We start from the raw sequence: 25,004 nt of genomic DNA on the forward strand, positions 1-25,004 counted from the left end.
AGCAGTTTAAAAGTCTGACTGACTGAGAGCAGTTTGCAATTCTGACCCCAAGAAGATCAGGGTGCTTTGCAAATTAAAATTAATCTGTTCTCATAATGCCCTTCCATATATGAACGTATCATCCTTAATTCTTTCAGGTGGGAAACTGAGGCACAGGTGAGCTATACAATTTGTGCAGCATTAGAAGAATACAGAATAATTAAACCTGATCTCCTATACTGAGGCCTGGCATTCCAATCACCTGAGCGAGGAAGAAACAATAAAACCAACAATTAATTTCTTTTTATAGAGAGATAATTCAACTTCACATTACAGATACTGTGTATCTTGGAAGATGAGGGGATCCAACAGAAGTCTAGTGTTTTCCACTGGCTTATTCAATGGAACTGCTCTTCTTGGCTTATTCAGTTGAACTACAATTCTGATAATATAAACAATGTTCCCAGATTCTGCTCAGTGAAAACTTTTTTCTTTCCTTTTTTTTTTTTGGTAATAATTTAAAAAAACAAACTGTCTGCCAGCAAATCTTCATGTTCCATGACTTAGAAATACCCAAACACCTATATTTGTAGATTTCCTTCATGGACTTTCCCAAGTAAAATTTTCCACTGGACAAAGAGGTTTTTTTTCTTTCTCCTCATTCGAATGTAGTAAAAAAGGTGGCTGTTTTTATCACAGTTCAATTTCTAAAATGACATCAATAAAAGCAACCCATATACAACAGACGAGTAGTGAAGCACCAGCTACTGCTCTGCCTCAGCACTCACCAGAGCAGGTGAAACGTGGAACCTTAGAGCTTCTCTTAATGTGGACTTTTAGTCTGTACAAATGTTTGCATATCATCATCTGTCACACATTCACAGGGCAACCTACTTTTAAAAGCTTAACACAGCATACACAATCCTTTTTGCTTTCTGAGCAGAAAACTCCATTAAAAAATATATTTGCTATAAAGCCACTAAGCCAGTTCTGACTGCACAAATTATTTTACCTGAAAAGTGTAAGACTAACTACAAAAAAACCAGTTATAACAAGACTTTCCTGCAGGGTGACTATATCCAAAACTAAGTTTACTATCATGAGGACCAATGTCTTTACTAAATAACAGTGATCACATAAATCATGAGCATACAGGCCTCAGTGCACACTAATGGAAGACAGTCACTTTCACATCATTGCAGGATGCTTTGAGACCTTTTAAGAAAGAGCATTTATTCTTGCAGTGTCCAGAGTTAAAATGCAGTCATCCATCAGGCATGTTTCCATCAGCAGGCATGGCTCCCCCATTCAGAGCACGTGCTCTGATCCCTGCAGGAGCTTCCTGCTGCACATCCAGTTCTGGCTCTTTACAACGCACGTGCACTCTCTTGCCAGTGCTTACGTGCAGTGCCAAGCACCAAAGTTTTGGCACCCAAGACCATTTTCCCACCTGATAAGCTGGTATGTAAGGTATGACACCCTACCTTTGGGCAGGTAATCTCAGTCTGCTGGATCATGATAAGAGCAGATGCAATCAGAGCTCCCTGACGCACGTAGTTCACAGGATCATTTGTCATTGGCTCAAGCAAATTAATTGCTTCCTAAAACAAGTGAAGAAATAAGGAGTCACAAAGTTAATATTTTTATTTTTAGTACTGCAGTGGAAGGTTATCAGATTGACACTATCAGATATACTTTTAAAATACTCTGCCTGTTCTTGGTAAGTGAAACAGAAATCTATATTTCTCTAGATTTTAATCTAAAAACCAGGAAGAAAGAAACCAAAACACTAAAAAACAAGTGATGGATGGATGGAACAAGATCTACCTGCAGAAGCTGGGCAACAGCTAAACAACAGGTATAAGCAACAAATGCATTCATCACATTAGGATCCAAATTCTTGGCCTTACACTTTGTTGTTAGAATCTGTAACATTTAGCATCACATGACAGCACACATTTCAACCTACAACAAGTAAGGCTATCTCTGAGCACCCATATAGTAAATTTAGGTTTTTAGCACAGGTTCAAAATGCTCTTCTGCTTCTTCAAATTCAGTAACTTCCCAGCTAAGTGCAACAGGAACATGATCCACAATGACCTATTAGTAACTATTCTTTTCAATGAAGTCACTGATTATGAAAAACTCTCCTGTCCATACAGTGCTCTTACTTACACTGAAGACACCAGCAAATGCAGTCGAGTGCATGAGACTCCCAGCAAAGACCCCTCTTGTTGTGACTTCTGTGAGGGTGAGGCTTTTAAAAAGAAGCTCATTTTATACAGAACCACTTCTAGAATAATATCAAGCCTTTGCTTTGGCTGCTTTTGCCATCTGAGCTATGTTAGAGGCTGTGCTTCTCCACCTGAAGGTGACTCATTCACTCTTTGGCAAGCATTCAGTACCATGGATGGAACATCCACTATAACAAAGAGCTGAACTTTCTGATCTCCAAAGTTGAATATATTTGGGCCTTCAAAACCTAGTGATATAAGCTCTGGAAGACATGTAATCAAATGGTTTAGGTCATCACACAATGCATCTGGAAATAAAAAGACTTATTTTTGCGATTAAAAGCATTTCCACTTAAATTATCTTGTCAGATGCAGCAGGTTAAAAATAACTAGCTCCTTGATTCCACCTTCCACTCGACAATAAAGCGACCTGGATAAAAATAGGACTTTCAGTTTGCCTTCAAGCCTGCATGCTTTAGATGCTGAAGATGGCAGGCAGTGCACGTCAGCATTCTGTGCTTTTGGCAGCACCAGTGACACACTGGGGAGCGCTCACGCAAGAGCCACAGAGCAAGAGTTTAACGCAGGATGAGGAAGGGATGAGACACATAAGCAACAGATTTATCAAAGACTCTGAAGCATAAAATATCAATTTCATTTGGACAGTCTGTGCACCTGTTCCGAAGTGTGATTCTGTACCACTACAGATTACATACACATGTGGGTGAAGCAGAGGGAACTTATTCCCAAGTTTACTTCCTGCTTGTTCCAATGAGTGCTCACTTCCCACAGCAGAAGTGGGAATCCTTCTACCGTAAAAAGATGTTACCCTGTTACCATCTGTGAGAATGAACCTCCACTGACATTTATAAAGTGAGAATAAAATTTCTGTTTTTTAATTACACACGTGAAACAACAATACATTTAATTAAATTTCACTGCACTTGTCTTTTCTACATGGATCTTCCATGAATGGTGTATCATAGGAAAGAAGAAAGGAGCTAGAAGTTATGCAAAACACCTGCTGTTTTCCTGTCACTGGCACTCCAAAGGCAAAAGAGTATTGATTTTGGAGTACTGAACACTCATTTAAAGTTCAGTGGCAACCTGACAGTAAGAAAACTCTAAGAAAAGTTTTGAAGACAAAACTCCAAGAATGTGGCAATAATGCATGAAAACTTGCTTCTACTTTTATCTATACTGAACAAGCAGGAAAAGAATTTCTATGCCCAGAATAGTTAAAGTACTGCTGTACTCTAGCTGGCTAGCAGTGTACATGTGTAGGAAATCTATCTGTGTGTGCAATGGTAACATACAAATGTGCCTGTGGCAGGAGAGAGCAGGAACAGTCTTGGCCATGGATGCTTCTGGCCCTCACCTTGTTTCCCGTGCCTGCACAGCAGATCCCCAAAGCCATGGCAGCCCCATAACGCACATGGGGATTGTAGCTCTCTGACAGCAAAGAAACCACGCTCGGACACTGCTCAGGAGTCCTAAAGAAAGGCAAAAAAAGAGTGTTGTTTATTATTATTGTTCTTCAAAATATGGTATGGTGCTTCAAAATACAGAGACTTCATACTGTTCATACTGGAAAATTTCATATTGTCCTTTCATACATATCCATTTTTCAAAATGTAACCAGAGGGGAGGAACAAATGGGCTAAGAGAAGAACAGGGATGTTCACAGATTAATAAACTTCCCTATCACTGCAGATATCACACACAGTTCCCACTACTGAGGTCTTCCTTTTTATTGCTTATTTTATGCCTTTCAGAGATCACCAAGTAGAATGATATATCTATTGAGATCGAGGTCTTTATCTCTAGAAATCATGATGTTGTGACAGACTTTCCACTAGCAGAAGTTTACTCTCCATGAGAGACAGCACTAAATCTTCCATCAGGAGATACAAAACCCAACTCCAGTATTCAATCAGCCTTCAAGGTTAGTGGGTCTCAAACTCCCTTTTGCAATCACAGCTTCTGATGACTCCTCCTCACCCCCCCACTGCTGTAAATCAAACCACGAGAGGAGATGCTGACACAACACACACTTCCAATCAGTTTATGAGCAATGTCCCCCGTTGCCTCCTTCATGCTGTGATGCTGCTGCCTTTTAAGAGATCTGAAATGGGTGTATGTGCTCCATGGCTCACCAGATGGGAACAGTGTCCTCCTGGTCATTACAGGAACAGAACTTCCAGCCACACGCTGGGGGAGGCGAGAGGGAATCTTAATTTCCTACAGCAAGAAGCACATGTTGCTAATGCAAACAGTTTTGTAAATATTGAGTATTTCAGAAGTAGGGCAGAACTCACAGGCGTGGATATACTAATTTCCTTCCTGTCTTCACAGTCATTTTAATCACTCCATTGAAATTGATGCCACACAAACCACTTGATAATATCATACACTGCCAATTTTCAGCATTTCCAGTTCCATGACACCATTAACACAAGAGCAATGTGGGAATGTGGTTGGCAAGTGCATGCTCATGAAGAAGAAAGATGGGAAACTATACACTGTGATTTAATTATATCTGTTTTCAAAGTGAATATCATCTGGCTATTCACTCCATTGTGTCTTGCAGCCCAGACTAGCATTTTAATTGTCACATTCACAATCCTAGAAGGAGTCTTGCAAGCTATTTATTTCAACTATAAACTGATTTCAGACTGAAATGTACACAGGAAGAAGCCAAGAGCACCTTAATTTTAGCTTCCCTTCTTACATTTGCTACACTGAAAGATGGAAGCTGGAGGGTGGCAGCAGCACCTGTTTTACATAGGAATTATAGTGTCATGTAGGACCATCAAGTGTCTATCAAAGCACTCAACAACTCAAGAGAGAGAAAAACCATTATAGAGTACATTCCAGCATGGGTTTTATTTAAATGAATAGCTGAATTGTAGAAAACAGAAATAAAAAAGACTTTAAGCAATAATCTAGTTTATTTCTTCTTTTATTGTGACTGGGGACAGAAGACATGCCCATATAATGACACACTCATACTTCAGTTATACTCTACACACACAGTCAATTAATTTCTACTCTAGTTATTCCCATTTCAACACTGGGAAAGTGTCTCCTCTGATAACTAGTCCTAAACTCCTCTTACATTCCTCTCTCCTACTCCAGCTGATCACAGACAGGCAGCACCATCAACCACACAGGCTCCAGTCTTCTTCCAGAACTGCTGAATAGACCCAAAGGCACCCAGGCTTCAGAGACTACTCCACCCCTCAACAGTAATGGCAGCAAGTGCCCAGATCTACCTCACCCCTGCTTCCAACAGTCTGGTTTTTTATGTGTTTTCCCAAAACATTCACCTGGGGAAAGAATCCCACCTACCGCCATCATCTTAAACACACCTCCCTCATTCCAAACAGCAGACAAAAAATCCATATAAAAGAAGGAGGAGCAAACACAAAGTTGCAGGAAACTCTGCCGCCTCTATAAGATGCAGCCATGATGACAAATGTTAAGAAAGGGGGATGAGCTGGGCAACAGAACAACTCTGTCCTGCAATCAAGCAGTATAAGTGAAGACTATAAACTAAAAGACACATTTAAAACTACCTGTCAGTCTCTTGCTCAAATAACAGCCTGGATGCTGACAATGTTTTTTTAAAAATGAGCTGATGCGGAGACCAGAAGACACAAATCCTATAATAAATGAGCCCAAGCATTCAGCTGCACAGACAACTTTGGCTCTTGCACAAAGACTCTTAACACCTTTGTGTTTACTTTACTACAGCAAATGTTAAACAGGCAGATTGTAAGTCAAAGAAGAGAAAAACAGTTTCTGGCAAAGATGTGATTATGTACTCTGAGGCATTAATCATTAAATTCTTGTTCAGAAAGCTGGATTTCATAGAATCATAACTTGGACACATATTTGTGTCTGCAGGCTCAGAAGTTCCAACACAGATTTTATTATAAAATCAGGGTTAATGTACACTAATTGATTTTAGAATTCTTAGCCAGATTTAAATTATTTGTTGCCATTATTTTAAATGACAGGGGGCCTTATGTAAATCCACTTTAGGAGTTATAGCTACTTAATGGGTCCCACCACTTTCCCCAGTAACACCCCTTTTTCGAACCTTCAGCCTTCAAAAAGTGTCTTCCCAAATAACAGAGATCTAGAAGGCAGGTCCACAAGTGGGTCAAGGAAGCTAAAGAGTCTTGCAAAAGTGCCTATCAGAGGAATAGGACTTTAGTGCACAAAAGCACTGTTGGCATCAAAGTCTAAGCAGTAACATTTGCTCTTTTATTGCTGAGATGCTTTACAAAGTCCTACACACTGTTGCCAAAGGTCAGCCCATATAAACCCAAACCCACGCTTCATAAAATTCTATAAAATCCAAAACAATTCTGTGAAGTGATCAAAAGAAAAGCTGAATGCCCTCATAAGCAGGCTGCAGGCTGCAATTGTGCTCCTGTGGCATTACTTCCAACCGGTAATCTAGTTGGGGAATATGTTTAAAACACGACCACATTATCCTTCCCCTGCCCCATCTTTCACCCTTCATTGAGAGCACAGCCCTCGAGCTGTTGACTTGACATTCAGCGCAATCCAGAGACACAGGTCCTCCTGCTGATGGAGAAAGTTTCCACTTCACTGGAACCAACCCCCTTGCAGGCTCCCAAACCAAGTCCACCCCTCTGGCTCCCTCCTGGAAACCTCCGCCTCTCTGCTGATGGCTCAGTCAATGTGGTTAGAGTAGAAACCTCTGATAGGAGAGGGAGAGAGATAACGAAGAGTGTGAGCAAACTTAAAAACAGTTCTAAAAAACATAAATGGTTTGTCACAACCAACACTCAGTAACCCAACTATTCTTACTCACTCCTAATACAGGCATCTGTCATTACTGCGAGCTAAACACAGAAAATAACATCACATGAAATACCAGGATAACATCTGGAGATTTTGTGGGCATTCAGTTTTATCTCCAGAGCCAAACTTTTCCTCCCCTCTTAAAAGTAACAGTAAAAATTCTAAGCCTGGAGTATATTTTAATATATTTTGAGGACAGAAGCAACGTATCATAGTCCTCTAGTCTGATCTTCCCATAACACAGTCCAGTAATTTCATCTAAAAATTCCTACATTAAACCCTAAGGCATGTCTCTAAACCGGGCTCTGCATCTAAGAAAGATAGGCCATGTCTATTTTTAAAAACCAAATTATCTTTAATGTACTAGTTCCTTCCTTTTTTCCTAACACTGGTTTTGCTCAAGCAGTTTGCTTTTGCAATTACATTTTACTACACAGCAAAATGATGACAAAAGAATGGCCTGATTTTTTCCTTCATTCTCATCTGAAAATTGCTCAGCTGCTCCTACCTAAGCCAGGAAACCACAGACGTCAGTGAACCCAGACCTGTCTACAAAAAAAACCCCTACCTCACAACTAGCTTTGACTTCGTTCTGTTACCAGGAAACTAAAGGAATCAAGAAGCCAAAAATGTCTAAAAGTTTATTCTATGGAACTTTAACACAGTAGTCAGCCACAGCTTTGTTTCCACCCTACACCAGGGTAAGTTTTACCATTGTGACAAATGGACTGCAGACGAAGGACTTCCTCCAAGATCCAGTTTGGTTTGTTTCAGAAGTCAAACAAAACCATAAAAAAAAGATGCAACAAGACAGCAATAACAGATTCTCAGTAAAACATAATCACTGGCATTTTATTAGTTTTATTCATCAACTGGTTGCTCTCGAAAGCTCCATAAGAAACAAACACCCTACGCTGCTAAGGATTTCAAATCTTCCTAGAAACCAGAACTACAGAGAGAACATAAAGAAGCTGCCTAACTCCTGCCCAATTACCTTAACCTTAGCCTAAACTTTGAACTCATTCCTGTCAATGTTCATTCCTTGGATATAATTAAATATAAGTGACATTTATATACATACAAATGTCATATTCTCTCTATGGAAGCTGATAGGGCGCTTGTAAGTGCCCTAGAATTTCTGAGAAACTAAAGAGAGTTTTGAGATCTTCATTACTTCTAAAGAGAGAGGAAAGAAAATTTTTCTTAAGCGTCTAATGCAAAACTTAACAAAATGAAAACCAGGATATTGATTCTTACTAAGACAGACTAATAAGAACAAACTCACCCAGGTCAGCAGGACACAGAAGACAGTCAGTTTCCCTTTCAATCCATGGTGTTGACCACGGAAGGTTCTCCATACTTTGCACAGAATTGTGAAATTGTATTTCCTTTTCACCAAGATAAATTTCTTACTGTAGCATTATTAGGAGTCTATAATACTGGGTTTTTTTTGTTTTTTTTTTTTAAAAAGTCATTACAACTGCAACATCTGCAGATATCGCAGTTCTTAGTAAGATTTGCCTACAGGAGCCTTATTGGGCTGCTGAAAGTTGAGGAACACTGTTGGGTGCGTCAACTCTGTTTAACAATCCACTTTAATCTTTTTTCCCAAGAGGCATGCAACAGGACAAACTAAAAACTCAGACTCCCATATCCTGGAGCATATTCCACTTGAAGTTTCTTATATCACAGCCCAGTCAGAATCACATCCAAATACCTTTGTGCAGTTTATCTCCAATTCTGTACATCTTGAAGGTTAAAGCATTATTGCAATTTTTCTTTATATTTCAGCAATATTTAAACATGAAACCCTGCATATATATAAAGTAGCATCAATAAGTAAATAAACAGAATACTGCAAAAATGTTATTACATTGGTCTTGTTACTGAGACTGAAAATTGAAGCATCACTAACACACATTTATTTTTTAGTCTAAATATTTAAGGACTATACAACTCATTGAAAAATGAAATGTCAGAGAATTGAAGAACAATGTAAAATATATCTTCTAAATTCCTCATTAAGTGTCCCCAGTTATAATTCAAAAGATTCTAAATATTTATGATTTTCTAAACTATTGGTCATGAATTAATTATTTTATACAGAACTATTTCCACAAGTTGCTTTATTAGTGTAGTGATAATTTAGAAAAAAAAAAGCTCAACAAAAGTTTAATTTCATCCATGAATGAGTTAATAAAGGAGGAATGCAGATATCTAACTGCAGCCATTTCTGAAGGGGGTGTGTGTAGCAGAAGGGGGGATACAGAGAAGATTAAAAACCTGCAGATTAAAACACAACAAACCAATATATTTCAGTGTAGACTAAACACCCCATCTCCCTCTCTGGACAAAAATGACCCCGGTTATTCCCAAGCCAGGAATTTCCTACAACTATCTCATGTGCAGCATAGCCTCCTTCTTCACAGTGTTCTTCTCTGAAATGCCTCCTAGTTGTCTAAGCAAGAACTTCTAGGAGCCTCCCACTGCCAGGAGGTTGAAGCTGAGCACTGCCCACAGCCGGCGAACTGGAGGGATATGCACTGCCTGAACAACACTCACCAGGGACAGCTCACATCTGATGGAGACGTGGCTCCACTCCAATAAAATAGCACCGGCAATTTGAAAACAGAAGGAGCAAAAAGGAGTGGGAAACAAAAATAGTATCTATGCATGGTTCAATTATTCTGGTTACAGTGGACCAGGAGTGGGTCTAAGGTTTATCACCATTAAGACAGGAGAAGAGTTGGATATGGGGGTAGGGCAGCAGCCTGCACAAAAGCTTGGCCAGAAGCATGCAGTGAAAGACCTGCTGCAGATCTGTAATAGATATAGAGGAGGACGTGTCTCTCAAAAATGATTCAAACCTGGGAAACCCCCAAAAACATCACAAAAGGCAGATAAGTTTTCTAGCTCTCTGAAATTAAACAATGCACCAAGCAGGTATATGTGATATGCAAGCCTACATGCCACTAAAATGATATCATCTTCCTCTGCAAGGATAACTGATATCTTCCTAAGATAACTGTTTTATCTGTATTTAAAGAAATCATTTCCTTTTCAATTAGATATGAATGCATTCAACAGCTTTCATCAGAACAATCTGCAAGCAATAGTGCAGCTGGTGCTTTGTCAAGATGCCTCCCTCTTCCCAATCTAATTTAGTCATTCTAGTGGCTAAAAGATGATTTTGCTATATAGGTGACATTATAACACCCACTGAGGCATTCCAGAGAAGCAGAAACACTTGATTTTTACTTAGACCAAAACAACCCTTTCCTGCTGTAGCCAACAGTGCTGTTCCTTGGATGGTAAGATCTGCAAAGAAAATTTATGAAGAGGTAATACAGAACTCAAGTTGACAAAATTACACTTTATAACTCTGGTACTTCCTCCACTCTGAAGTGATGGAGGGATAGAGTCTGCTGCATTGTGAAAATGTTAAAATAAAAAACCATAAAACTCTTTCAATATAATGCTTCAGCTCTGACACAGGCCTGCAGCAGTAACCGATGCTGATGATTAGCAGATGGTCCCGAGAGATGCATTATCTATTTTTTTTCTACAGAATTTTTGTGTTCTTTAAATTCAGAGATGTGACATGAAGATCTGCACGTGGCATACACCTACTGAAGATAAACAATGAATCTGCCTTTTACTATATTTTGGTGGTTTTACTCTGGAACATGGCTTTCCATTTATGATGCAGATACACTGCCAATAGCTCCAGTTCCACAAAGTGGCAATAATTCCAGCCACCTTTCAACAATGTAAAAAAACAGTTCAAGTGACAATGATGACTGAAACCAAGCTTCATCTGTACAATCAGAAGGAGTGAACATTGGCTGTGTTTAATCCAATGGAAATTTTGGTGAAGGCTTCAAGTACAGTTAGATTAACATCAGGAGAGCCTTCAAGATTTATAAAATATAAACCAGAAGTTGATTAGACATAGTGGAGCTTAAGAAAAACTGAATCCAAATACTCATTAGCCAAACAAGGTATTTTCCTGTCTCAATTTTCACTTTTTACATGTTTTCATGTGCTCTACTCCCTCAGTACTGTCGGGGTGACAACAGGGAGGTGGCCACATAAGAAAACAGAACTACCATAGCTGGATGAATCTTTATTTTTCTAATATATACTTTTCTGAAGAATAAAGATATCAACAGTCAATTGTAAATGAATACAGCATGTAATCTTATTGAAGGTTTCCTTTAAACACGAAAAGTAAAGAAGTGAAAACTACTGAAAATTCTCTTGTATTATCTGAACACACTTCAAGTAAAGTATTTCTATGAATTTCTGGCAGCAACTTTCTTTCTTTGGCCCCCCAGTAGCTGCATCCTAAAGATATGAATTTTTTGATTCACAGTTCACTGAGGAGCTGATTTCCAGCTCAAGGCTGGTGAGCACAAGCAATTCATGGAATGTAATGGCTGGTGTCATACAGGGGGGCAGACCATGATCTCATGGTCTCTTCTGGCCTTAAACTCAAGGAATTATTATCCAATTTTGCAGCTAATGTCCTTGGAAGTGAACTCTATTTCCATTTTAATGCAGAACTATAAGATGACGATAGAGACAATACACAGATCTGCCTGAAAGTTGAAAGGTAACAAAAGAGAACACTCCGGATAATAAAAAGCAGCTGCATGAAGGAAGTTTTAAAGTAACAGTGCACAAGCTTAAAACAGTGTGCTAGACAATACTTTTACAAAATTAGGCAAGAAAAAGCTTGGAGTGTTTACAGGGCAGTAGAACTTTTTAGGGTTAACTGTGCTTCTGTTCAAAAAGCAAGTGAGCAAGAGAGCCCAGAGAGCGAGCAGCACACACACAGACAGACACAGACACAGTGCGGTGCTCAGAGATACAACACAGCCACAAGGAGCACACATTATAGCACTGCAGCACTGACTCAATTAACCCGCTCGGGCTTTTTTCCAGACAAACCCCCCACTCACTCACTTCCCTGCCTTTCAAGCTGGATACGCTGGAATGAGTCAATCAACAAACAAGGGCAGCAGCAAACTGCGAGCTTTGCTTATGAACAAAGATAAAACTGCACACAGACTCTGCTCATCACTCAAATAAAATCAACAAAGGATGGAAGAGAAAGGACAGCAAAAAAGAACACAACCTTATTTCTATCTTTTTTTAAATGTGGTAAGAAAGATTCCTCTCGATTTCAGAGTTGGAGAAAATAACTTGGTGAGAAATATTATTTTCCCAAAATACAAATTCTTAATCTTGGTGATAGAAGAAATATAAGTGCTAAACAAAAACACATGAAGAAACAAGCTTCAGAAATATTATAACAGCAAAAAGCAAACGATCAATTTGTTTTCTAGAAAGTAGTAAAAAATCTCGAAATTCACCGTGTGATGAAAAAGAAAATTACAAAGGATCTTCCTGGATGCAAAGTGAGCTCTACTAAAATGCAGAGAAAGAGGTAAGGCTTTCTTCACCTGAATATTGCAACACATCAAATCTTCTCAGTAACTGAGAATTTGCTCAGTTTAACGCCGGAACAGCTGTTTGAGTCTGTGCTTGAAGGGGGAAATGCAAGTCTTAAGTCGTTAGCAGAGTTGAGAGAGACACAGAAGAGACAGAGAAAGAAAGAAAGAGAAAGGAAGAGAACAGGCTGTGCTTAATAAAAGCCCTGCTCAGATTACAAAAACAAGCGTTTTACTCACCCCCACCCCTTCAAGTAATGGGTAAATTTAGATGTCTCAGTTCGATAAATCTTTACGGTCCCCTTGAGACTGTCACCAGTGTTTTATTGTCTGCAGCTTCCTGACCCTCACCTGATAAATTAGGAACTGTAGAGATTAAAACGGAAATCTCATACATAATTTCTGAAGGTATTTTTGGGTTACCCTCTGTGGAGAAATAGGATTCTTAATAAGGGGAAATATGGGAACTGCTGCCTGCCTACGCACACGCTGCTGGAGACAAGACACTCGGGAGAGGAGGAGTTGCAAACACAACTCGAGCATCTGCCTTTGCATCAGTTTGTACTCACAAAGAGCAAATCTACATACGCTGTATCTAAACGGAACTGTCTGGCACTGAGATTCATCTATCACTTTTTTACTGCTGTAGAAAGAAAGAAAAAGAAAAGGAAGCTAATGCACTGCTTACTTTTCACAGCTACTGAATTTTTCCCTATAATCTTCTGAAACCTGAACCTCGCTACAAAGGGGAGACCAGACCACTGAACCCTACCAGAGATGGACACGAGACAGGACTTTCATTTTTAAGTCTATTTTGCACTCAGCAAGGCACAGGATAATAAAACTGGATACCAGCTTGGACATGGTCACAGTATCTCAAAATAGCAGATGACCAGTTCACTATACTGACCATGCTGGCCTTTCTTCAGGACCATCCTGGACCAGAGAGGAACAGTGAACTCTTGCACCGTACACGATTCCTGCGCAAAACACAGCTCCTGAACACATTCTGCTGGACACAAAAATGTCCCATCCTTTACATTTCTTGAACGGGTTTGGAGCTGGCAATGGATCTTTGTCGGCTCTCTCAGTAACAGGAGCACCCAAGCAGGACGACCCAAGTGACGAACAAGGAAACAAAGTGCGCTGGGCAGCGCTGCTGATCCTCCTGCTGATAATCCCCACCATTGGGGGGAACATACTTGTCATACTGGCCGTGTCCCTGGAGAAAAAGTTGCAATATGCTACCAACTACTTTTTGACGTCCTTGGCAGTGGCAGATTTGCTTGTGGGTCTGTTTGTGATGCCCATTGCCCTCCTCATAATATTATTTGGTAAGTACAGCATGTTTGTTTCATCAGGCTTGCATATGGGGTACAATTTGGGGAGGTCTAATTTAAACAGAAAAACTGTTTGCTTTCCACCATTACAATTTTAAAAATCACTTGCATAACAGCTGCTAAATTTTTTGTCCCTCTCACCTTAATAGAGCTTAATGCTTTTATGAGAAGTACAACTACTGTGCATATTCCTTCCTTTGAAACAAACCATTCCAAAATCACCCGAGACTCAGAACTGATTTAAATAGGAGCTGGACACAGGAAATTACATTTTGTACAGTGTAATATAATTTTTAACAACACCAACACAATGCTGGTATTTTTGTATTGGATATCATACTAATTGTAGGCAGTCTTCTCTTAAAAAACTTGAAATTAAGACTAAGTATCTGTTCAGGACACTGAACAGGTTTTGAATTTTCTAGGAGTCAGGCACCTGATTTTACCTGGGTATTGACTCCAAGCTCCATGAGCAGAGATGGTCCCTGGCACCATGAATGACAACAAACTTTACCAGTACCAGTTTCAGAGAAATCTATTTTCTCCCACCCTTGGGAAAGCAGCGGGTCTGTAAAGCATCACAAAGAATTAATTCATCTGTCAAGCCAAGGAAGTCTCAATCCATGTACCTAATGTTTGAAACTCAGATTTGTCATTTAGTCTGTTTCATATGAAATAAAATAGGGTTTTTTTCTACCTGAATGTACATTGGGTGTGACATTTTCTTTCCCACTAGTCCTTATAGAACAAGCATGATTTTTCCAAAGTCTCTCATGCCCAGCTTTACTTCAGATATTGCTTCTGACAATTAATCAGAGGCAGCTCCATGGGAAAGTCTCTCTCTTTTACTCCTAAGGTTTCTTTTAGAATACATTTTAAATGGTTTATTTTCATATCATAAATGGAAAAAACCCAATAAGACAGGTTTTTCAATAAACTTACAGATTTACATAATTATCTTTAAGGTATAGACAGATACCACTGGGCCCTAGATAACGAAAGGCTGCAGGAGTTCATTTTTCCTAGGCTAGGCTCTAAGAGTTGTCAGAGCAACAAGCAAACACAATCATAAACTTTATTTCAGAAAGGCTGTCAGCAGCTTTTGTTTGCTGCAGAAAACTGGTATCACTTTATTAACAAATGTGCTTATTCACTAAATGCCTTGAGAATGAATTTCTGTATAATACAGACTGCTTCTCCCTAAACAGAAATGTAAATTGGAGCTCAGAATTCAGTGTTGAAATAATAAAATGGTTTTTTCAAGCAACAGTTTCTAAAAAGAAAACTGAATGTACATAACTAAGACAGTAACTTTTAACTCAAAAAACCCAGCTACTCATAGAAAACCTTGATATGTTAAGTATGTGTAAGGAGGCAAGGAGCAGATATGCATTTACATATATACACACAGATACTGTAACTGCTTAATTCCTGCTAAAGGTCTCGTTAATAATAAAACTACTAATCACAACCAGTACTAGTATGGACTTGCAATCAGCATAAAGGGAAGGCAAATTCTGGATTTTGTGGAGTTCTTTTTTTGGTGGTGGAGGAGTTTTTATGGTTTGGATTTTTTTTTAATTATTTTCTTCTGCTAGACTAACCAATCTTTTCTTTATAACTTTATAAAGAGACTATTGCTCCTTAATCTCTCAATTAATCCAGTGCTATGCCCTGGTTACAACAGTTTAAAGCATGCTAGGAATCTTAATTCAGAAGTCAAACAAAAACATCTTTCATGATGCAGGAAATTTACCAGAAGGTAGTAAAATCAGTTCTAATTAATGAAGACTGCAACCCACCTTCCACATAACAGTGGTTAAAACTCAAATTTCTCACACACAAGTCTCTCCTTGGCAGCCAACCAGAAAACTGCTTTGCCTCTTCACCGACTGGGAGAAGATGCTGAGGTGTTTATAGGAGTTCAAAGTGTGAGCAAAACACGAGGAGTTACTGTAATGAAGCTAGAACAGACATTTAAATACATGACAAGTCTAAATCTTGAAGCTACATTAGCCAGATAACTACTTGAACAAAGAATAGTCATTGATAGCCAGACAGCAAACTAAATCCTGGCACTTCCACACAGGAATGTTTCCATAATAATGAAAGAGCCGGGTGCAGCTTCTAGATACCGAGTACAAATATTATGCTTCCGATTTGGGATTGATATCTAATTATGTGGAGAATATCTGAGGGAAAAGGTGTGAAATAAAGTGCAGTCACACTAAGATCCCGACTGCACAAATTAATGTGTCACAGGGTGTTCAAAACCTGCTACAGATATCGGTACACTCACAGAAAAATCATCAGAAATAGACTGTCTCTGTAACAAAGAGCTGACTCTCTTAAAAATAAGTAAATAAATGAATCTGTAACTCACTCCCAGGTGTAATGCCATGCTCAGCACATTATTTATTCTCAGCAGAGCAACCAAAATGTACTCTGGTACAAGCACACAGAGCAATTTTAATTTAGGAGCACAAGTGTCAGAATACATAAACATTTCATAGCTTTTATTCCTTTCTAAATTCTTCTCATTTCTTTAAAAAAAAAAGGTGGGCCCACTAGGAGATAATTTCATTCTCTGAAATCCAGCTTTCAAAACAGTTACCCAAATTTCTAACACTCAGAACTACAGAAGGAAAGCAAAAATGTTGCTATTCACTGGATAGTGAAATTAGCAAATAAACTTGAGAGATCCTCCCATTTGCAAAGCCTGCACCAGGAAGAAGTCTGGCTTGATGGGCAATGGATTGCTTGGAGATAGTACATGTACCATATTTTAAAATATATTCTGTACTCCTGATAGTCATCCACTTAAAATCAGAAGGTAATGCTGCTTGTCCTAGGCTGCAAATCATTATTTTAATCTATCACAAGCAATCATCTTCCCCCATTACTGATGATGAACCATAACAACAAATCTTCCCTTCTCGCTCGTGCAAACTACCAGAGGAAACTATTTAATCAAGGGCTACTTTCCGAACTCTCAAATCTAAAGATAAGTGACAATAAGTAGGAAAACAAAGGTTTATTTCTCACAAAGCAAATATAATTAAAAAAACCAAACCATTACTTTAGTTAAATTAAAAAAAATAGAGACCACCCTGGAGACACAAAGCCTTGGCAGCCCACAGAGCCCAGCAGTGACATGACTGTGAACACCACACACAGCTACAGACACACACCCCCCGATGTGAACGCTGAAGTTTACGATTAAAGGAGCTGGTGGCTGAAAGTATCCATTTCCGTCTCAGCAAAAGCATTATTATCTAACAGCAACACAGCCCCTTCTTTACAGGTAACACATTTCTGCAGCCCTTATAGCAGAAGAACAAACAGTTTCTAAGTCTATTTAAAGAGCTCTCTTAATCATGCTTATACATGTACACAAGTAGTGCTTTCCCTCAAGCTTTCTGAAAACCTTTTGGCTTACAGCAAGAACAGCTCTTCTACACTGTACTTTGTTTTAAGGATTACACATTTCTAAGGTATTTCCTATAAATAAAGCTTTTCTTAAATAAAGATTAATCAAGGGTAGACAGTTGCAGTAAAAGCTAATCTTATTTCTCTTAAGGTGCAAGACAAATCTTAGAGCATGTATTCTATCTTGTTTTGACTCAAAATAAGGAAAATCTGCAACAGCAGCACTGTTGAAGTACTTGGAGGATATGAGGCAAAGTTTGTAGGAAAAAGGAATTTCTTTTTAACTTATACCACCTGACAGTTGGAGAAATCAGACAAGTTTTCAGGCAGGCACATTTGTTGGGTAACCATGGCATTTTAAAAGTAAATTTTAAAAAATCCAATCATACATCAGCATTTCAATTCCCAAGAGAATCTCAGGGATGGAGAATCTCAGTCAGCCCAGTAAATGCTCTGGTCTGCTCTGACAATGTGGATCTCTACCAGGAGAATCAGAACTCGTAACAGTCCAAACTAAGCATGAACTGCTAATGGCTTTGCATCACCTCTTGGCAGGACATGCTCATTTTACCTTCTGAGTTATAAAGCAGGACAACAACCAAGCACGTCACTATCACATTCAAGGGTCAGAGATGCTTTCTGAGTCCTAAAGGGAAATTAATATTCCATGTTTTACCCATTCCTAAGCCAACTGTGATAGACACTGCCACCAGCACCAGGAAAGCACAATAACTCAACCCAGAGCAGTCCCTCAAACACCAGGCACAGAGTTTCTAACACAGGTGTAACCAACAAATCAAAGTAAGCTATAGCAAAATACACCACAGATTGAATGCTAGACAACTATGTGACTCTTCTGGACTTTGATGTATCAGTTTCATGATATTTGTTTCATTTAAATAATAACCATCATCTTCAGTCCTTATCAGAACTTATCAGTTCTTATCAGCTATTGCATTTAAAGTCTACTTTGATTTTGTTTGGAAAAGAAACATCATCTCATACATGCAAATATAGGAGGACATAATGCCATAATCATGAACATGATAACTTACTGCTTTGAGCACCGAGATCAAAACTAGACAAAAATAAAGAAAATATAAGGTCGCTCTGTTTAGTTGCACTTGTCAACTCACAAAAGGTCTTACAACTTAAAAACATACAACGTTGCTTGCATCAGATCAGGAAAAGGGCCTTTTGTTACAAGGCAATCAAGGGTTTTCTTCTTTCAACAGTAAATTAATTAAAAAATGAAAGAATTTATCACACTGTGATTCTCCAGAACACAAAGGAGTTATAATCAAGGGAGTGGCACCCACGTACTCTTTAAAAGAAGTATCAGCTGCTCACTTGGAAATCCAGCTGTGTTATCTGCCATCCTTCAAGTTGTAGACCACACTTCCCATTGTTCATGTTTTATCTGAACTAATCCTTCATCACAAACTCAGAAGAAGTTGTCTTAATTTTCTGGAGCGAGCAAAAACATTTCAAGCCCATCAAATCAGTTATTTCTTTTAACTGTTTTTTTATTATTATTATTAGAGCTGGTTACATGAGCCAGAATACTTTTGGCTTTCCTTTTTAAAGGAAATCCATTTCAGAAATGCACCACACCTTACTGCCAGCTAAAAGTGCAGACATCAAAATTAAAGATGAGTAACTGTTTCCTAATATACTAATTACCACTTTCTCATACCTGCCTGACAAGAGTAATTTTTCTGAAGCATAATTTCAACAATGAAACTTATTTTTAGGAAATAGGTATGGTAGATACTAAAATCTACCTGGTTAATAAATTGAAAACAGACTGCCTCTTTACCTTCTGCCTCACTGCCTACATCATCCTCAGCTGAAGTCCTCTGCTTTGGGATGGCTGAGGATCAGTTCAGGGCTCCATCTATCCGGTCCCTTCTGTTTAACACAGAAGGTTTCCCAGCATAGGTAACAGTGTAGACAAATACTTTTATGTGTGTCTTTATAGAATTTTCAATCCTCTGGAGCTTATAATTCAAGCCAAGGCAACACCATTATAATTTCTATCAGTCATATTGTGAAAAAATGTTTTGTCTCAAACTACTGCAACGTTACCACATTGGTAAGGCTGGACATTACAAAAGTCCAGCTCATTTGGCACTCTCAGCACACAGATCTATTTATTCCAAGCAAGGAAATTAAAACCAATCTGATTTATTAGAAATGTCTTCTTTTTTTCCCCCTTAATGATCATTCAACAAAGAACTGATTTCTCTGGCAATATTACTAATGTGCCTACTGACTGATCATGGCTGAATTTTATAAGGGAGGAGAATATATTTAGTAGATCAACTTCTACCATTAAAACCAGAAAAATCTTCCTTGTTCACACATTCTTCTTGAGGACTACAGAACATCCTCATAGACACACAGCACTGAAGTGCACATCAAAATGAACACTCCTAGCATTGGATTGCAATACTAACGAGTGAAAATAAACCAATTAAGGAAAAAATAATCAGAGTTTCATTTGGTATTGTAGATATTGATAGGGGAGACACAGCTCTCAAAAATATGAGCCTTTTAGAAAGCTGAACACTATGAAACCTTTACCTCGGGCACCATGCAGTTGACAGACCCTATGTTTGCTATAAAGATTAACATTAAAGATGGATAACTACTGTAAGAAACAGAATGTCAGACTTAAAATCCAAGCCATTGCTCTTGGGAGAAGAAAAAAAAAAAAAGGACACTCAAGAAAGCATTCAATTTTTATAAAATCATTACTGAAGCAGAACAGCCCTGCTTTGCCACTGTAATGCTCAACTGTATCTGCTCAAGTGACACAGCAAATTCATTTTAAAACTGTGTGAACTAGACTCTTCAAAATCACCACTAAGGTTCAACAGTGATTTTACAATGACTGACTAATACACTGGTTATGACCCATTATCTTCTCCATTTAATAAAACCTTGAATCATAGGACTATCAAGGAGAAATAGCTGAATATAATCATTTAGCAGCAGGCTTGCAAGAACTCATTTTTCATAAACTTTTTAATCCAGAGTCCTTGCCACAAAGAACTTCTGATCTAAAAGGGACAAAAAGACAGGGAAAGGCAATATGATGATCAATACGATGGCAGCAACCCTGGCAGAGCTAACTAAAATCTAAGACAGAATCCAGCTGAGGCAGTGGCAAAGCTCAGTTCCTGTAGTACTGTGAGCTTCTCAAAGGCACTGATGCCACACTGAAAATTCTCAAAAAGCTCAGATTCTAATGAGTTTTCTGTTCTCTTTCAGACAATACCTGGCCTTTACCAACTGCCTTGTGTCCTATCTGGCTGTTCCTCGATGTCCTCTTTTCCACAGCTTCCATCATGCACCTCTGTGCCATCTCACTAGACCGTTATATTGCGATAAAAAAGCCAATCCAGGCTAGTCAGTACAATTCATGGGCTACAACAATCATCAAAATCATCGTGGTTTGGCTCATTTCAATAGGTATGTGAGACATGGAGACTGGAAAAGGAACACAGAAGCTTTTCATGTCTAAAACAATAGGTGAAAGCTGGGCAAAATGGAAAATTTAGTCAAGTATTATTGATTAGCAGACCCCAACACCCAGGCTGGCCTAAGTCCACCTCTTGGATCACATATAGATACATCATAGAAATCTGCCTGAACTGCTGCTCCTTATCAGGCTCACCAGAAAGGCCAAGGATTGAGTCAGGATAATCATCACTTTTCTTCATAGTCCTGAAAGTTCCAAAATCAGAAGACTATATCCATGTGCATAACAGGTCTCCCAGGAAAGCAAGATTCATGTTCCTGTGGTGGTATATTCTGTCCCAAACACAGTTTTAAGCCTTGATTAGATGCTGGTAAAATCTGTGCCTTACAATTGCCCCATGAAGCAAGTACAGAAAGGTTTTAGTTACTTATACCAAACACTGAAATCTAAATGAGTGGCTGGGAACATCCACACTGAAGACTAAGACGCACTGCCAATACAGCATATAGAAAGGTTATTATCTAACAAAAAAACCCCCAAAACAACAAACCCTGAACAGGTTATATAAAGGATAACAATGTACAAACCTTTATGATATTAGCATCTCTGTGATGTGCATGCAACACTTCACCTGTCTTTGAAACAATAAATCTGCCAAATGTGGAAACATTTAATTCAAATAACTTAAGGCACACTGCAAGCAGCCATAGTGCTGTATGCTCTGTGCAAGAGAAAACAAAATTATTCTCTTTATTAAGGCATACGATGCATAGGAGAATGGGTACATCCACCTTCGTGGCTGAGGCAAATGTGCCTAAACCCAAAATTTCTGACTTTAAAAAAAAAGGAAAAGTTAGTATGACAAGACACTTACAAGTTGACCTTTTAATGTCTGTACTTTTCAATTTCTTTTTATCTAACACAAACCTACTCTGCAGCTGAGCCAGATTCTCCAAATCAAAGGTTAATTTGGTTCAATCCTTATATTAAATGTTTGCTGTATCTGAAGGTGTGCCTCTAATTGAGAAAGGGATCAAGTTGCTGGAGGGTAACCCATTTTTCTCACTGCCTTCAACCAACTTCAGTAAGCAGAGCAGCAGAGGAATACAGTAAATCCCTAGATCTCATTAAGTGGTATCAGAAAACAGCACAAATAACCTTCACCAGACAGCAAGGAACCTGTTGTTTTTGTTGTAATGTCAGACTGCTGGCAAATGAAGTGCTGACTGTAATTTAGTGGTTATAAAAAATTCATTTAAAAGACAAGACTGCTAACATTTTTTTAAACGAGTGGTGAATTACAGAGCTAGCCATCCTCATTTAAACACTCCTAAATATGCAGAAGACTTTAAACAACAAATCCATCTCAAACACATACTGCATAATTCTGGCAACTATTTAACTACTTGTATATATGAAAGAGTCAAGCAGAGTGAAAAAAATCAGCTGTCTGTGTCCAGTCACTTGGTTAATTTAAGAAGGAAAGACAAGATTTATGTATTTACAAAACTGCCCTTCAAAAAGTGCAAAGGTTACTCTGGAGAAAAAAAAAAGATGGCATTATGGAAATACATTTCACTGGAGGAGAAAGCCATACTAATTCCAACAACTAGAGTCAAAGCAATTCATGTGTTTTACACTTGAAAAGTTGGCCACTTTATACCACTTCCTCAATCACTAAGGGTTAGGCCCAATCTCCTTAGAAAGGGCACTCTTAAAGCTCAGCTTGCCAAGTCTTACAAGTACTGTTCGACTCACGTGGTGTCTGTCACCCTGTGCCTGCTCCAGAGCTCAGGAATTACCTTTCTTTAGAAACCCCGAGGCTTCAGACCCAATGAAGAGATCACAAGCAATTACCATATGCTGAAGTACTTGTTTTCTCTCCTGTAGGCATTGCAATCCCGATCCCTATCAGAGGCATTGAAGACGGAAACGGCAACTCCACAAACATCACGTGTGTCCTGATGCCTGATCGTTTTCACGACTTCATTCTGTTTGGCTCGGTGGCTGCGTTCTTCATTCCCCTCGCTATCATGATTGTCAGCTATTTTCTGACAATCCAAGTGCTGCGCAAGAAGGCCTATTTGATCCACAAACCGCCCCAGCGCTTCACTTGGTCAACAGTGTCCACAGTATTCCAGCGTGACACAACACCCGCCTCCTCACCGGAGAAGGTGGCCATGCTAAATGGCTCCAGGAAGGACCAGACTTTGTCCAGTGACGTGCCTCTCTGCAGGACATCTACAATTGGAAGGAAGTCCATGCAAACCATAACCAATGAGCAAAGGGCATCAAAAGTTCTGGGGATTGTATTTTTTCTTTTCCTGCTGATGTGGTGCCCATTTTTCATAACAAACATAAGTTCAGTTCTGTGCAACTCCTGCAACAAGGAGGTTTTCCAAAAGCTTTTGGAGATATTTGTTTGGATAGGATATCTATCCTCAGGAGTGAACCCTCTTGTATATACACTCTTCAACAAAACATTTAGGGAGGCTTTCAGCAGGTATATCACTTGCAACTACCAGACCATAAAGCCTATCAAGGCCCTGCGGAAGCGCTCCAGCAGGATCTCTTTCAGAAGCTCTGTGGCAGAAAATTCCAAGCTCTTTGTCATGAACGGGATGAGAAACGGGATTAACCCCATTATGTACCAGAGCCCAATGAGGCTGAGGAGCTCACCCATGCAGGCATCATCAGCCATTCTGCTGGACACCTTGCTGCTCACTGAGAATGAAGCTGATAAAACAGAAGAACAAGTCAGCTACGTATAGTGGAACTGCAGCTGTGTCTGTATATAGCATTGCTGTATGTATTATTCTAGATAACTGTGCTATAAGAGGGTATAAATACTATTGTTTTCTGTTATTTATGCAAGCAATATCTTATAAATTTATATTAATTCCTCTCTTCCAAAGACTTCTCTACTTTAACCCCAACCCCATGGCTGCTGTGGTGGCAACCACAACTTCATTCCATGAAAAATGACTCATGCAGAACTGTAGCCTAAGGAAGAGGGAAATAAATAAAACCTAAATCAGTTTGAGTATGTGACTTCAGTTCTCATCATCTTCAGTCTCTTCAAAGCACATCTTTGTAAGAAAAGTATTTCTGTACAAACGCTACTATAACATTCACTCTTGCAAGAAGACAAAACTCTGTAGGTTGATGGTCTACAATGCAAGTAGCAGGAGGATGCAAGATCGTTGGTTTTAATTTAAATCTCTGTCCACAGACCAGCCCACAAGCTCACTGCATCCCCTCCTACAGATACATTCCTCTGCTGAGACTGAGCATCCACATACGAGCTTTTCTTGTTCTCTCAGGGTATGTAAGCCACAAGAAGAATCACTTGCTCCCAGAGACCGTTGTACAGCACATTCCACAAGGCACGATTAAACATTCCGTGTGCAGAAATCATCTCTTTACTGTAGGGGCAGGCAGAATCTCTCACCCACCTGGATTCCATCTCCATTATACTCACACATGCATAAGCCCAGTATTGTCAGATTCGTTGCAGAAAACTGCCCTTTTATCTTTTCATGCTAAGAAAATGAAATATTTAATAAAATCAGAATGATAGATGATCAATGATCACGAGTAAAACTGGACAGGCAGTGCCTGGAATATCCCTATAACTTATATGAACAAACTTCTTTTTTTATGACTGTGGAAACTTCAGCAAAAGCTTTCCCTCATCCCATGTAGCTCACAGAAAGTACAAAAATCACAGACAGAATAGCTATTTCAAATGAAAATAAGAGCAAGTGTTTTAAGAGGCAGCAGAGACAACAGTTCATCTGTGGTTTATCTTAGCTCAAAAATATTTAATTGGACTAACTGGCATAAGATTAAAGCCATAGAATCATAGAATAAAATCACAGAATTACAGCTCCCAATCTGCATGCTCCCCAACGTGCTCTCGACTTCTATATGAGCACAAAATTCAAAGAAAGAATCGGTCCTTACAACCTATAAGGGCTACCAAAGTCTGTCATCTGGGAAATCAGAAGCTTCTGACAGTTCCAGACCATCCCTCTTTGGGAAAAGAAACCAGATTTCCTCAAAGTACTGGAGTTCTTACAGCAAACACCTAGATCACCATTTTTTCAATAGTTTCCATTTCTCGTAAGATTTTCAGCTTGGGCTTTGTTTTCATTTTTCATGTTTTCAGCATTCTTTAGTTACACACTAAAATTATGTAGAGCAAAAGGCTTAGGTTTTTTTCATCTGCAGAACAGAA

The 25,004-nt window shown here is 39.0% G+C and overlaps 2 protein-coding genes across 2 annotated transcripts in view; one reads left to right on the top strand and one right to left on the bottom strand.

Annotated features, from left to right (window-relative positions):
* The window catches only part of PSMD1 (proteasome 26S subunit, non-ATPase 1), a 70,120-nt gene that overhangs the window by 21,081 nt on the left and 24,035 nt on the right, over positions 1-25,004 (bottom strand). The window contains exons 17-18 of the mRNA XM_064666128.1: positions 3,592-3,706; positions 1,464-1,580 (exon numbers count right to left, since the gene is read on the bottom strand). Coding sequence (XP_064522198.1) covers positions 1,464-1,580; positions 3,592-3,706 — 232 coding nt within the window. The remainder of the gene's footprint in view (positions 1-1,463; positions 1,581-3,591; positions 3,707-25,004) is intronic.
* Positions 11,904-23,808, top strand: HTR2B (5-hydroxytryptamine receptor 2B). The gene is made up of 3 exons (XM_064666127.1): positions 11,904-13,842; positions 20,554-20,754; positions 22,655-23,808. The coding sequence occupies exons 1-3, from the start codon at positions 13,533-13,535 to the stop codon at positions 23,533-23,535; spliced, it is 1,392 nt and encodes a 463-aa protein (XP_064522197.1). The 5' UTR covers positions 11,904-13,532; the 3' UTR covers positions 23,536-23,808.

The sequence above is a fragment of the Pseudopipra pipra genome, chromosome 10 (genome assembly GCF_036250125.1).
Source record: "Pseudopipra pipra isolate bDixPip1 chromosome 10, bDixPip1.hap1, whole genome shotgun sequence".
Classification (NCBI taxonomy): domain Eukaryota; kingdom Metazoa; phylum Chordata; class Aves; order Passeriformes; family Pipridae; genus Pseudopipra; species Pseudopipra pipra.